The sequence below is a fragment of the Manis pentadactyla genome, chromosome 4 (assembly GCF_030020395.1).
Source record: "Manis pentadactyla isolate mManPen7 chromosome 4, mManPen7.hap1, whole genome shotgun sequence".
NCBI classification, from domain to species: domain Eukaryota; kingdom Metazoa; phylum Chordata; class Mammalia; order Pholidota; family Manidae; genus Manis; species Manis pentadactyla.
The window spans coordinates 71,359,357-71,374,699 of NC_080022.1; the positions used below are offsets into that span (position 1 = coordinate 71,359,357).

Below are 15,343 nucleotides of genomic sequence, written 5' to 3' on the forward strand. Positions count from 1 at the left end.
CAGCATTATCTGATTACTTTCATAAGGTAGGTCTTAGACTTATTGAGAAAATATTTGTCTATTAAATAATGATTTTACTAATAGTTTTCAAGTTAGTAGGTGGGAATAAAATAAAAGTTTTATGTAGCTCTTCTCAGATAATACAGCCCAATTAGTACAGAATGTGTTAACCGAAATAATTTTCCTTCAATATAGTATACACTCATTTATGACAAGGCAAAAAAACACCAGAAAAGGACAACGATCTCAAGCAGTAAGTTTTAATATACCACTTTTTGGTTGCAGAACTATTATTTGTAGCCATGTATCTCGGTTCATATGGATCCAGGAAATGAATGCTTTGTAGGCATACAGAATTCAACCTGATTCTTAAAAATCTTAGCAGACAAACTGAATTTGATCCAATAACACATTTTAGTTGTTTTATTGTTATTGAGGCAGAAATACACCACCATAACATGCAAGGAAAATTAATATTTAAAAAGCAGGATTTCTCTTTTCTTGACTTATCCCATGCAAAGGTCAAAATTTCAAAGAGAACTTAAAGTTAAAAAATAGAAAGAAAAAGAAAAGAAAAAGAGGTGTAAGGAATAAAATTTTGATCATTAATATGTTTCCAGATTTTTATTTATTTATAACATTAGCTGAAAATGTTTACATAGCTAATTCAGTCCTTAAAAACTTAGATTTCTCAATTTAAAAGGAAGTCAAATTTTCAAAACCATCAGGCCACAGCAACACAATTAATTGTAGTTACATGTTTTATTGTTTAATACTGAGAACGAAGTAAACTAACTCAAATGTAAATTAGCATTACAGAACAGAAAAGGCATTTTCTGTCACTTGTCTCCAGGTATTTGCTATTAATTTTTAAAGAATATACATTTAAGGATAAATCAGTGCTTTACAGAAAACAGAAATAAAAGACTTTATGCAACTATTAATTTTTTGGTGCTTTTGAAAAGGTCAAGTAATGGGTTTACAGAGTTTTTAAACAGAATGACTTTGATATGTTAAAGAAGACAGCATTTGTATTAATTTATATTAAAATATGAAAATTTGAGTTAGGTAACAAAATCCTGTAATCATACACTTTCCAAATTAAAAAGAGAATTAGAATGAAGTTCTTTTTCTTATGTCTAGAAACCACAACAATCTAGCTGAGTATATATATTAAATGAAAAGAAGGTTGAGGTTTTTTTGTTTTATCAGTTTGGTTTATTTTAGTTTTAGGAAAGAGGAATTAGTAGAAAATGTTTTGTATTTAGACCTAATTTGGATATATGAAAAAATCTGTATAGATCTTTGCATCTGGCAGAGGTTACCAATGCCACTCATATTTGGTCCTGATATAACTTCATTTTTATTCGTGCAAGGTAAGTGAAATGCTAGTAAAATAAAATTTATTGCTAATAAAAAAATCATAATATGAATCACAGTAGTTCCTTCAACAGATTACATAAAGCAAATAGTAACTACTAACAATGCTGGATTATTAAGGTGAAAACTAATCTACAATCTCCTACCATGTTCTAAGATTAAAAGTTTGCTTTTTATTCAATTCTGGAAAGCAGTCCAATTATATACAGTTCTGGAAAGCATTCTAATCTTAGATTTACAGAATGAGCAGGGATATGTTTTTTTATAACAGAATGAAAATATGCTTTCATCGTAAGTAACCAAATTCCCTATTAAAAACTCCTGGTAAGATTGAATAGCTTCTGGAGTTTTTCAGATGAAGTTATTTTCTCTCCTAAAAGAGAGAGTCAGACCCGTACTATTATTTATTCTGATATGTTCTAACCCTATGAATAAAATATTTATAATAAAAACTAAGGAATATTTTACACCTCTAAACCATTTCTATTGCCTCCAGAGACTTCCACAGTTTATTACTGTGTCTTCTCAGCTTCTCATTAGGGAATAAGCACCTCAGCAACCACAGTCCACAGCAGACCAGGTGGTATGTATAAATAATGAGCACATGGCTTTTATTCATAACTTCACCACATCAAACTAGATCAGTAAAAAAGAGGCAAATGTGGGCAATAAAATTCTAGTGCTCAAAAAAAAGCCAGACTTAAGTAGTTAGAAAAATGAAATTTTTTCTTCAATTAGTTGGGTAGTTTCACACATTTAAATTTACTCTTGGTTTTTAATTTTTTTCTGTGTAAGCAAGTTCATCCTCATGTTCTACATTCTTCTTTTTTGTTTTAAATAAAAATTTCACTCTCGTAAAACTAAGGACAGAAATTCCAAGGCACCCATTCTAGCAATTTAAATAACCATTTTGGTTTAAACTAATGCGAGTGGCCAACTAATTGGGTTGATATCATATACCAGACACTTAAAATTGTGTCTCATTAAAACAAATCATGAATTTAAAAGAAAAATTACTAAAAATACTCCATGAAAAGGGTGACTTGCTGTTCATTCTTATAATGATTTTATCATATCTCAATTTTTGTATTACTTAATCTAAGAAATCTACAACATATTTAAGAATTCATAAAATGTACTCATAAACAGAATTTCACTGTAACTTCCTTCATCATGACATCCTTATCCTCTTTTCAACAAAGATAGTTACAAATTCTTTAGGACGCATCTAGAAAGGAAAAATATCCATTCAAATATGGATGTTAGGTAGTCATAAAGAATCAAGTAGCTAGCAAAAATTTAGTGAAGGACTTATGTTAGCCTATCACAGGTTCATGGCTTTAAAAGCAAAATGTATCTAACTTACAATTTTGGATTCCCAATTATGCAACTTGTGAATTAAAACAGGCCAGTTTGCCTCTCTCAGCTCTCCTTCTGCTTTGGGGCCAGTTCTTGATTTCCTGGAAATAGCTTTAAAGATAACTGAAAGGAGATAAAACATTCATGAATTTTGCAAAGAATTAGCATCTGGGAGGAAATAAAATTGTTGGGAGAAGTTTAAACAAACTTCTAAGAGGTGAATATTGTGATTTCTAAGGAATTCCACATCAGTGATGATGCTGTTTTTATTTTTATGGAAAACTGAAGGTTCACTCATTTTTTTTTAACTGTATGCAAGAAAAGGAAGTAAATTGCTATGAAACTTATGCATAATAACTGTGGGCAACAAGAAAACTTCTTACTCTATTTTAATTTATTTAAATTCTCAAGGGTATATCCATGACTAATAATATCTAGTAATCAGAATCTTCTACTTGCAATAATTTATATTATTGTCTATGGTGCAGTGTGAAACTCTGTATTGGACTTTGCAGTGTAAGTTGATCCTAACATTGAGAGACTTAGAAAATAAGCATCATACATTGTCCTGTAACGCCAGAATGATTTTGAAATGTCAACTCTTATACTTCTGGAGGACAGAAGAAATTGAATTTGACCATGTGTACCCATCAGAGATATATTTTCCAAATAAAAATGAGTGGTATGAGATACAAAAATCATATGCAAAGGTTTTGTCATTACCATCATTTTCTGTTCCTGAAAAGTAAAAATAAAAGCTAGTTTATGTTTTGTTTAGTTTTAACCCACTGGATTGTCTTCCATTTTAAATCATAATACAATCTTTACTAGATCCTTACTGAAAATGCACATTATCATAAGTAACTGTATTTCCACACAGAGAAATAAAAATGTTGGGGAATTAGGTAATTTTCATAGTACTTTACAGTGTGCTACATTAACGATAAACCCGTTTTATACTTAAGCCTATCATCAAGCAACCCCAGGCTTCTAAATTTTTTTATTTTAAATGGCCACTATATTTAAGAGAATTAATAAGGTATCATACTATTAATGTTTTTTCAAGTCAAAAGATGTGTTATCTAGAAAATATTTTAACACTGTAATGGGATCTTCAAGATCAATTGTTTTATATACTCTGCAGCAAAAATAACATTTCTAGTAGGAAGGTATTATAAACCTAGCGAAGTCTAGACATTCACATATTTGTGTAAGCAATTTTAACATGGTTTATTATATTTCCAGAAAGGTTAAGTCTTATACCAGTTTTCTGCTAATTCTTCTTTCATATATTATAATAAACATATATGTTATTTGAGTGAATGTGTTACGTATTTTCACACATATATTATGTCATATATACATAAAACAGCACTTAATGGGCACTTTCTTTGCATGTTTAAAATGGGGGAAAAAAATGAATTGCTATTATGTATAACCCATGGCAATCTTCCCTTCTGCTTCACAAATGTCCATATCGAGATGTAAACAAAACATTGGAGCGAGTCATTCCAGGTGAACTGTATTTCAAGTTGTATGTTGGTGTTCTCATAAAGAATTGTGTACTTCCTGGTAGTAAATACCTAAAAATAAGAGTTTAAAAATTAGACTTTCACAAACAACTTAGTATTAACATCTCTCACTAAACTGCTATGTGGTTAGTAATTTATGGATGTTATATGAACAGTGATAATATAACAACAGTGCAATCCACATTAAAAGATTTCCTCTCTCAGATTGAGGGGTGGACAAGAGGGTCATAAAGCCTCAACCAAAGAATTGAATATAGATGTGATATGTAATCTTAGTATCCCAAGACCTCCCAGAAAGAGCCACTGTACAGTACTCACATGCTAGGAAACTTTATGTGGCTCATGTTAATTTGGAATTCAGATTAATCTCCACAAATATTGTGTGGAGCCAGCCAAATATTTCTTAAAAACATGTAATATGAGAATTTGGCTAGTCATATTACCAATAATTATTTATTCCAAGGATGTTAGAACCATTGATTATAATTTAATAACATTTCACTGATGTACTATGACTACAGGTAAACTGAAAAAAAGCTAAAGATTAACATTCATGACTAGATTATAAACTTTATATTTGTAGATCATACAGTGTTTATGATGAGAGAACACCAAAAATAATCATGATTACTGGTCACATGCAACCCTTGAAGCCAAATGTATTTCAGAATACATGAATTTTCCAGATTTTTGGACAATACAGCATGTATACTATATATAACATCTCCATCAAGGCCTTGGGGTAGTACCCTGTAAACAAACCATTCGTATTTCTGTTGTGAAGTTACAAATTCTCACAATAACTTCATGTCAGTTCAGTTACTTTTGCCAATAAATTGTTTGTTTGTTTGGTGTTCACAGATTTGGGAATGAGGAATTGCAAAGAAGAGTGTGCACCTGTAAAATCTGTCTTCCTCTGGGAAAACTTTGATTGGCATTAGGCCAGTACAATCCGTATGTCTAGAGAGAAATGATCAAGTAAATCCACATGGGCAAATGCAAATAGACATCACTCTTACATTGTAAGTCCTGGTAATGATGTGGTTATGCTGTTAAACCAGGACAAAGATATCCATGAGGAATTTCCAAGAGAGGAGTAGCAACAGAAGATTTGAAATTAGTAGTTGTCTTGCAAAATAAACAATGGCAGACCATCAAAGCATTTACTTTCTTTACTTGATAATATAATTTTCCAGGAACAGTATCATACTTCTTTGGATATATGAAGGAACTGAGGGGGAAGGGTAGCATTAGCTACCTATTCTATATTAAGTAATGTTGAACCTATCATACCTCTATGTCAATGGAAAATTACATGCATAGTTGCTTTATATGGATTTTGTAGGATATGAATTCATTATGATCAAACTTTATACAGCATTCAGATTAAAATGGAAGAATTCCCCATAATATTCATAAACATCATTTTATAATATGCTCTAAATCTATTACCTAATATCACAAAGTATAAATAATAGCTCAAATCATTAAGTTAACAGAGCAGTAAAATAATATACAACAAACCAAATTAAATCAAAATTGCATAGTGGGTGATGAATAACGAAACAATTGATTTCTCACATCACAGATTATATGAATTATTTTCTTAACATCACTTGGGTAATTTATATGGATTAATTATTATTTCAAGGGCTGATGGAGTCATAATGATTAATCTGATATCTTCTGCCATGGAAAGGCTACCCTTCCTATCTAGAGCAAAGGTGCAAAAGAAAATAAGGTATTTGATCAAAACCCACTATTTTGTATTAGTTGAGAGAATTATATTTTCTATTGAATATACATTCTGATTACACTGATAATTATCCTAGTAAACATTAACTGCTACCAACTTTGTTTTGAAGAATTTCAAGGAATAGTTAATTCTGATATTACAGTAGCCTTCACATATCCTTTTGAATTAAAGATCTCTGTTTCATGTATTTAAAAAAATACAGAATTACAGTTAAACTATACTATTTTATTTAACACTATTTAAAACTTGAATAGGGTTTTCTATGTGTAAAGCACTATTCTAATTGCTTTAGAAATATTACCCTGTTAGTTCTCATAACAATTCTATAAGGTAACTATTACCGTAGGCTCCATTTGATGGATGACACATCAAAGCCTAGAGGGGTCAGCTGCCTTGCTCACAGTCGCACGGCTAGTAAATGGTAGAGCTAGGATTCAAATCCATGTGGTCTACAGAATCAGGGTTCTTAGCAATGATACTGTATTGTCATTTCTCTGTATGAATACCAATTTGAAAACTAATATATACAGTAATCTTATTCATTTTTTCAGAAACATGACGTATAAAAATCTAGACAGTAGAAAGATATATATTCATCAACATAAAGTTTTTAATAGAAGCAAAAAAAGCTAAATGAAACTTTAAGACTGAAAATAAAGAAAGGTTCTATATGAACTAACAAAAAAATCATATGCAATCACATTGAAAGATACCACATTTGCTTCCTTAAGCAAGTGCTCTGGGATATTTTAAAGCATTACAGGGAAACATAACAGATTATTTGCCTTAATATCTCCATAAATATCTCCTGGGAGATTCCATACCAGCTGAACCTCAAAGATTGTTTCTGAAATGTTCTTTGCAATTAAGTTAAATAATGTGATTTCATTTTCTCTTTTTTAGTAGGAAGTGGATTTATAGACTGTATCTTCAGAGTTTGTGTTAAAGCACCAAAAAATGTACAAAGTTTACAGCTTGTTTTTGTTTCAGTTTGCTCTTGAGGTACAATAATAGCTAACGTGTAGCCAATTTGTATCAGGGAGAAATACCTCAGAGCACCCTGTTGCTCCATGAACATACCCTCACTCCTCACTTCTGAGACTAGAGGTGCACATCTTCATATATCCATGTATAGACATAAAACATGCCTTTGTCTAATTCCTACTTGATGTAGAATCAGCCTGTCATGTATCAACTTATCGCTGACCATGGATGTTCTCTAGAATATGAAGAATCTCAAGACTGGTAGGGAATTAGCCTTGAAAATGTAAGCTATACCCACCTTCTAAGATCTTCCTGGAGTGAGACCAGGACAGGACCCCTGACACACCAAGAAAAAACTCAGCTTTCTTGTTTGGGGCACACAAGGTAAATAAAGTTCAACACACTCTCTCTCCTGGGTTTTTAAAATTTTTTCTATGGTAAAATATATATAACATGAAACTAGTATTATATATTTAGGTGTACGATTCAGTGCATTAAATACATTCACAATGGTTTTGTAACTATCACCACAATCAAGCTCCAGAACTTTTTCATCATCCCAAAAAGAAACTCTGCACCCATTAAACACTAAATCGCCATGTCCTCCTTCCCCCAGCCCCTAGTAACCTCTATTCTACTTCCTGTCTATGAATTTCTCTATTCTAGATACTTCATATAAGTGAAATCATACTGTGCTTGCCCTTTTGAGCCTCACTTAGTTAACTTAGCATGCTTTCAAGGTTCAACCCTGTGGCATAATGTATCAGAGTTTCATTCCTTTTTATCTAGGCTTAATAATATTGCATTGTGTGTATAAGCTACATTGTTTATCCATTCACCCTGTTTCCTCCTTTTTGCTATTGTGAATGATGTTGCTATGAACATTGGCGTGCAAATATCTCTTTGAATCATGTTTTCAGTTCTTTTGGGTATATATACCTAGGAGTGGAATTATTGGATCATATGCTGGTTCAATATTTTACTTTTTGAGGGAAGTCCAAACTGCTTTACACCATGACTGCACCACTTCACATTCTAAACCAGAAATGCACAAAGTTTCCAACTTAATGAAATCCTCAGTGACACTATTTTTGCATTTTTAAAATAATAGCCATCCTAGTGGGTTTGCATTTTCCTGTGGCTTTAACATTGATATTTTGGGGGGTAGGAGCCCTAGTTTCAAGTCCACCTCTGCCATATGCTCGCATTGTGAATTTGGATAAGCCATTTAACCTCTTCAGGCCTCAGTTTTCTCAGCTGTGAAAAGAGTCCAATAGTTCCTCCCACACTTGATTCACAGAGTAGGGAGCTATTAAGAAATATCATATTCAAAATTTCATTTTCTAGGTGTTTATTGTTGATATAGAAAAAAGTAAAATTGATTTTCTTGACCTTGATTTCATCAAAATTGTTAAGTTTACTTAAATAATTTCTCTTGATTTAGATTTCTATGAATATAATTATACCCATTAGTAATGAGTTTTAGTTCTTTCTCTCAAATCTAGTGCCTTTTATTTCTTTTGCTTGACTCACTGAATAAGCTAGGGCCTCCAGTACAATGCTAATTAGAAGTAGTAACAAGGCATCTTCTTATTCATCAACTCAAAGGGAAAGCCTTCAACATTTCACCATTAGGTATATTTGTTGCAAGTTTTGCAGTTAGTTATTAAGTTAAGGAATTTCCCTTTTGTTTCTAGGCATTTTTTAAAAGCATGAAGGTATACTAATTCTACCAAGTGATTTTATCTGTATCTTTTGAAATGATCTTTTATGAAAATTACATTAATCACTTGTTCATGTTATTGCACCCTTAAATTGATGCAATAAACAGAATTGGTCATGATACATCATCCTATTTAAACTTCCTGAGTGTGTTTTACCAATATTTTACTTGAGACTTTTGGGTGTACTTTCAGGAGTGAGATTGAACTGTCATTAACATTTGCCATAATATCCTGGTCAGATTTTAGTATCAAAGGTATGGTAGCCTCATAAAACAAGCTGGAAAATGTACCTCCTTTTCTATTCTCTGAGTGAGTTTAATAGAATTGGATAGGGGTGACCTGTGAATCTAGAGTTATCTTTGTAGGAGGGCTTTTAATTATTCATTCAGTTTCTTCAATAGTTTAGACTATTTAGGGCTTTCTATATCTTCTTGTGACAATTTTGGTAATATGTGCTTTTCCAGGAATGTATTAACATAATCTAAATTAGCAGCATGAAATTGTTCATATTTTCTTATAACATTTTCAATGCTTCTAAGATCTATTTTTGTTCTTGATATTATTTCTACCTTTTATATTCTTGGTAAGTCTTACCAGTTATCAATATTTTTAGTCTTTTCAAAAACATACTTTTTGCCATTTTGATCTTTATTCTGTTTATTTCATTATATTATTAGCTTCTGCTCTCATTTCTATTATTTCACTTTTCTGTATTCTTTGGGTTTGATGATATTTTGTCACTTTTCAAGATGGTTGCTTAGATCATCTAATTTTTGCCTTTCCTCTTTCTTAATATGTTCATTTAAATCTATAAATGTCCCTGTAACAATGACTTAACTACATACTGAAAGTTTTTTTGTAATATTTTCTAACATTCAGCTCAAAACATTTACATCCATTATGATTTCTTCTTTGTTTCATGGTTATTTAAAAGAGTATTTTTTATCTTTCCCAAGTATGGATTTTCTGGTTCTATTTTGTTGTTTTCTAGCTTAATGGCATGTGGTCAGAAAAACTACTCTGATTTCAATTTTCTGAAATTTGTTGAAATATGTTTTATATTCCACTATATGGTTGACTTTTGTAAAAGTTCCTGGTGTTCTTGGTGTATTGTATTCTGAGGTTACTGGGTTCATATCTATATATGACAGTTAGGTCTGTTAATCAAGTGTTCTGTATCTTTTTTTAGAAATGTGTATTAAAATTTCCCTCTGTGATTGCAGATTTTCCTGTTTTCCTTGTAATTCTGTCAACTTTTGTTTTGCAAAACATCTGGAAGATTGTTCTCCTAGGAATATAGGGTGTTTACCCAGACCCCCCTCCTTGGCAGGTCCCAAACGCCTACTCTTCCCCTTAGGACCATGAGTATGTCAAAAGCACTGCTCTGTACTAACAAGTATCTGTTCAATTCTCTGAATTTTCAAGCAAATGTTTTCATATTTTGTCCAGCTTTTCTAGTTGTCATCAGAGGGAGGATTTGTCCAAATACCTAGTGCTTTACTACCAAAGGAAGAAGTTCTAATTCTGTGGTTTTTAAACAGTATTTAGCCATGGAACCCCTTGGGAAATGAGCTTATATGGAAGGTAGAAACAAAAGATGTTGAGTTTAAAAAGTATTTGGAGATCCCAAAGCTTCCTAAGTAAGTCTAGTTACAGTGAAATATTTAACTGGCCCAAGAACAACAGCATTTTGGAAAAATATATATATGACCATCTGGGTTTATATATCAGTTCTATTTGCGTAGTTAGGAGTCCACTGCTGAAAAATCACTTTGTACTTGGTGTGCTTATTAAATTATTATTTTCTAAGACTACAAGATTGAAGTCCACTCTCTTCCATGCAATAGGTGGAATAGGCCATATATACTTTAAAGCCTCTTACAAAATAATCTGCAGATCTTTGGTCAAGATAAACATGGCCCATAAACCTGACAGATGTTAGCTCTATTTTTTTTTTTAATTTCACAGATAAATCAGACAAGTATATACCACCTCATAAAGTATTTAGGTATACATCATACCTTAATATTTATATTAAGCATATTTATATTTAATTATATATTTATTTATATTGTATATTTATTTATATTTATACTTTATTAGCTATACTTCATAAACAAAACCTATTAATAACCATCAAATTAAGTGACTTCTACATATGAATTAAAATGCCAAGTTTCCTAATCTACAGGGGAAAGAAGATATGGCCACTTTTTCCAGGTTTTTAAGTTAATGTGACATTGGCTTTGGTTTTAATAGCAAGATATTAGGAGGACAAGTTTATTTCTCTCTCTTCCTTGTGTTACCATGCAGAAAAAAATTCCATCAACGTAAACTTTCTGGCCTCTTGCCAGAAGTATGTTATCTGATTTGTGTATTTAAAAGAGGGACACAAGCCTGTTTGCTTGGTTCAGCTCTCTCTCTTTCTGAATCAGCCTATCTGCAGAAAGGACATGTTCTTACTCTGCTGCCAGTATTAATGGAGCTGCATTTCAAGGGCAGTGCTAGTGCAAGTTTTGGGTTGATAGAGCTCTGCTTTTGACTGCATGGGTACATTTAATGCTGGAATTTGATATAAGAAAACTCACTTGGCTCACATCTACACCCTGCCCCTCAATATAGCCTTTTCTCCATAACAAAGCTACATTATGATGATTATCTGTCCTTCTGGTATTTCTTTCTCACATGGTTCTGAACTTGGGCAGGAATGAAGTAATCACTATACTGGGGTCACACTGAGCACTTACTAGGAGTCCAGAACTCCAGATTCAAGAGTCAGGAATCTCTTCTGACTACCAAAAGGGGAAGAAAGTAAAAAGGCCTGAACAACTGTAAAGTATAACAACCTTTTCTAAAGTAACCTGGAAGACTCACCCTACTGTGCCTACCCACAAAAGTTACAGAATCTGTCAACAGAAAATGGGTTACAAAATCTGGAATCTGTAATTATAAAATCATTAAAGACTTTGAAACCATCTACCCAAAACTGGAATTTAAGGTTTACTAATCAGGCTCCCAGACTATCACTTCTGAAAGAGAAGTTTCTTCATTTATATGTTGGAATGTTGGTCATCTTTTGAAATCATATGGAGATATTAATGAAAATAATATGTTTTATCTCAATAATTTGTTTCAAACCATTAAAACTGCAGAATATAGCTCTGATATTCACATACTTTAATGGCTAACTTTTCCTCTACCATTGCTGTGGTCAATCAGCTTCCATTTGCAGGGGGAGAATTCAAATAGGTTAAAAGTACTGCAACAGCATAATGACAGAATCCAAGACAAACAAAGATTAAAAACACATCTCAATACTTTCTGCGAAAAATAGCCTCAGCCATTCTGTTATTGCAGGTCAGGTTTGTAAAATCAGCTTTATTATACTCCCTCTGATCTTTTCAATAAACAGACCAATTTCTAGGTGTTTCAAAAAAAAATACAAGTTATGGTGGTTCCATTTTCCTCATTGTCTATGCAACTATTAGTTGAATCCTACCATCTTTTGACTATCAAATCGTTTTTCAAAGTCACAGTTTACTCTTCTATCCTGAGAAGTACAACTTACACATACTAAAAATAAAGTCACATGTTCATCTTTAATTCTAATAGGAACTATAATTGTGTTGAGAAGTGCTAAGGAGTATTTCTTGTTTACTCTGTAGTTTTGCAGCTTAAAAAATTATTTTTCATGTTTTAGAAAGCTATCTATTTTAACTGAACAATATTTCTAAAAATTCAAATTTTAAATAAAACTTAAAATTCACCTCCCACAGATTCATTTGGTGATGAAAGGAATAGTGGAGGCATAATGAACAAGAAAAACTAAACCAAAGACATCTTCTCAACTATATTAGGGTAAAGGATAAGTGTTGAAATATCCCTATTGGGGAAAAAAACATTAAATTATTACCATTTTTGGATGCTCTTACTTGGCTTTTGAAAGCAAAAGCATATATGCCAATAAATTTCATTTCCATGTAGGTTATTTCTGTCACCTTCAAGTTTGTGATTGCTGTCCTTGTTCAGTCCTTTAAAGGTAAAGACTGTGCACATTAAAAGTATTTTGCCGATAACAGCATGTATGAATTTTCAGTCAACTTTTTCTCTAGCCACAGAAACAAAGAGAGACTTTCAATTTCAAACTGCATTGTGTCATTACTTTATATAAAACTCCCAGGACCTAAGGAATGTAAACAAGTACCTGGAATTACCCCAATCAGTGCCAATGCCTGAGAGTGATCCTCTTGTGTCAGCTGCGTATTTGTAAACCACTAGCAGGCACTGTTTACAGAGCTCGACCAGGCGCTGGCAACACTGGAGCTGCAAAGGAGTTACCACCTCCGGGCTTTTACTGAAAATACTCTCCCAAGAGGATCTGTTGGCACAGAAACAGACATGACCTCACATGGATGTTTAAAATGGCAACCAGCTACATCACTTACCCAGCAACAAACCAATAAAGAAAAATAGAAATGGCCTCATATGTTTACAGTGACTACAGATGGTTGGGAGGCATAAGTACAAATTCAGAAATTAAACTTTAAGTCAAAAAAACTCAACAGTATAGAATTCACATACTATCTGTTTAGAAATTTTACTGATGCCAACTGTGGGTAGCTAACAGGATGATTTCCCACCACCTCTTAAAAAACTGAGTTACTCTACATTAAAGTATTTATAAAATGCTGAGCTAATTTCGTAAAGGTTAGGTATCCTAGGAATTAGGGTTTTCTAGGAAGTTATATTTACACCTTTACATTAATAATGATCCCACCAAAGAATTAAGTTGCTGCGACTTAACTTGTGACCTCTCTGTGTTAAGAGAATCTAGTTTAATCCCTTGATTATGATCACCCCTTTCTAAATAATTGTAGATGTAATGACGTTCATATTCCTAGAACACAGGTTTTGTATTTTAGAAGTCATTACTTCAGTAAGTCCTGACCTACTGCAGCCCAAGAGACAGTGTCCTCCTTCCAGTGCACTCAGCGTATTCCAAAGCAAGCAGTAGTGTGCACTTTCTTGATAAACTTTGTGTGTGTGTCTGCACACACACACATGCACACACATATATTTACAATTCCTAAGTTTACTATCATGGCTCAAACCAGGAAATACCTCACTACCCAACCACCACCACCAAGACAGAGAGAGAGATAGAGAGAGAGATTTATTTCCTTAGTGTAAATGAATCTCTTTTCAAGCCTCAAGAGGAAAGTTTGGTTTGAGACTTTGTAATGGCTCAAGTCTCATTTTACATAAACCAATTCTTTTAACCCTCAGAGAGAAAAAAGAGTAGATTTTTAGGAAGAAAAAAATATTAAGGAAAATATTTTTCTGAAGAAATGTACTTCCCCCTGGGAAATTCAAAGACTCCATTTCAATCTTGTGTGGGTATTTGATATCTTTGGAATTTTTTTAAAAATGCTTTAGAAACTCAGTAAAAGGTATTTTCCAGTAGAAAGGCTACTGTTTATTTTCAGGAGAAACATGGTCCCAAAAAGAAAGCATGTTAACAGTGAATGGCAGATTTTCTTAAAGGGAATAAGTTTCAAATGAATAGATTTAAAGGAATAAATTTTCTTCTATGTTCTGAGATGTTCAGGACTAAATATAATATTGTTTTTATATTGAAAAAGGAGTAAAAGTCATTTGTATTCAAGAAACAATAATATGCTAGTTAAATTAACTCTATATCTTAACTTATTCCTAAAGAAAAACTAGTATGATACATAAATGTTTATATACATCTATATTGAGACAGATAGATAGATATAACCAGTTTACCTAATTTCACCAAGGAAAATACTGGAGAATGTTAATTAGAGAATATGCTTATAATTAATAAGTCTTAATCTCACAGGCCCTACATGTCTGGGCCTAGAGAAATAAAAATTTCATATAGATGTAAATATACACACAAAAAAAACCCTGTGTTCTGTCTGCCTAGCACATATCTTTTCTGTCCAATGGGATTCTGAGTATTTCTACAGAAGTCTCTCTCGATCACCACCCCTCCCTCTAAATTTGGATATATTTTTACTTTGATCCTTTGGAGCCATATGAGTAGATCCACTGTTAGGTTTCCCATATCATGGTAATTTTTCTTTTCCTGACTTGGACGTAAGAGAGAACAAACAAAATGGAAGAACAGTAGAAGAGCTTCTCCTATAACACTAACTTGAAGTAACATTCTGGATAACACGCTAGTTATAATATGAGCAGCTTTCACTTCTCATTCTCTCATCCTCCTTAAATATTTAAACATAAACATATGAATCAAGGATGTTTACTATTTTTGTTGTGAATGTTCACAACAACCAAACAAAGACCACATTCTACTCTATTAATCCATATTTCACTGTCAGCACCCAGAACCCCTCATAGAGAAGAAAGGAAATGAATAGGACTTACATCTAGGCTAATGGTGCCTCCACACAAAGTAAACCTATCCTTCAAATGGAGTTTTTTAGAACTGTGTCCTCCACCACCTGGCAGAGCTGAGTAAATGCCTCTATAACACTACAGCATCTCAATTTTCAATACTAACACAAAAAATTTTTAAGAAGGTGAAAGGATGTAGAAATAATTAAAAATGGCTTTTT

General features: G+C 32.5%; 1 protein-coding gene across 6 annotated transcripts in view; it reads right to left on the reverse strand.

The window, feature by feature from the left end:
• Nucleotides 1–246: 246 nt before the first annotated feature.
• The window catches only part of TTLL7 (tubulin tyrosine ligase like 7), a 150,532-nt gene continuing 135,435 nt past the window's right edge, over nucleotides 247–15,343 (reverse strand). For 4 of the 6 annotated variants that reach the window (XM_057500372.1, XM_057500368.1, XM_057500369.1 and 1 more), the window contains 3 exons: nucleotides 12,940–13,113; nucleotides 5,169–5,231; nucleotides 247–4,322 (listed from right to left, as the gene is read on the reverse strand). In XM_057500372.1, coding sequence (XP_057356355.1) covers nucleotides 4,202–4,322; nucleotides 5,169–5,231; nucleotides 12,940–13,113 — 358 coding nt within the window. In that variant the 3' untranslated portion in view covers nucleotides 247–4,201. The remainder of the gene's footprint in view (nucleotides 4,323–5,168; nucleotides 5,232–12,939; nucleotides 13,114–15,343) is intronic. The other 2 variants (XM_057500370.1, XM_036890266.2) reach the window with 1 other exon arrangement.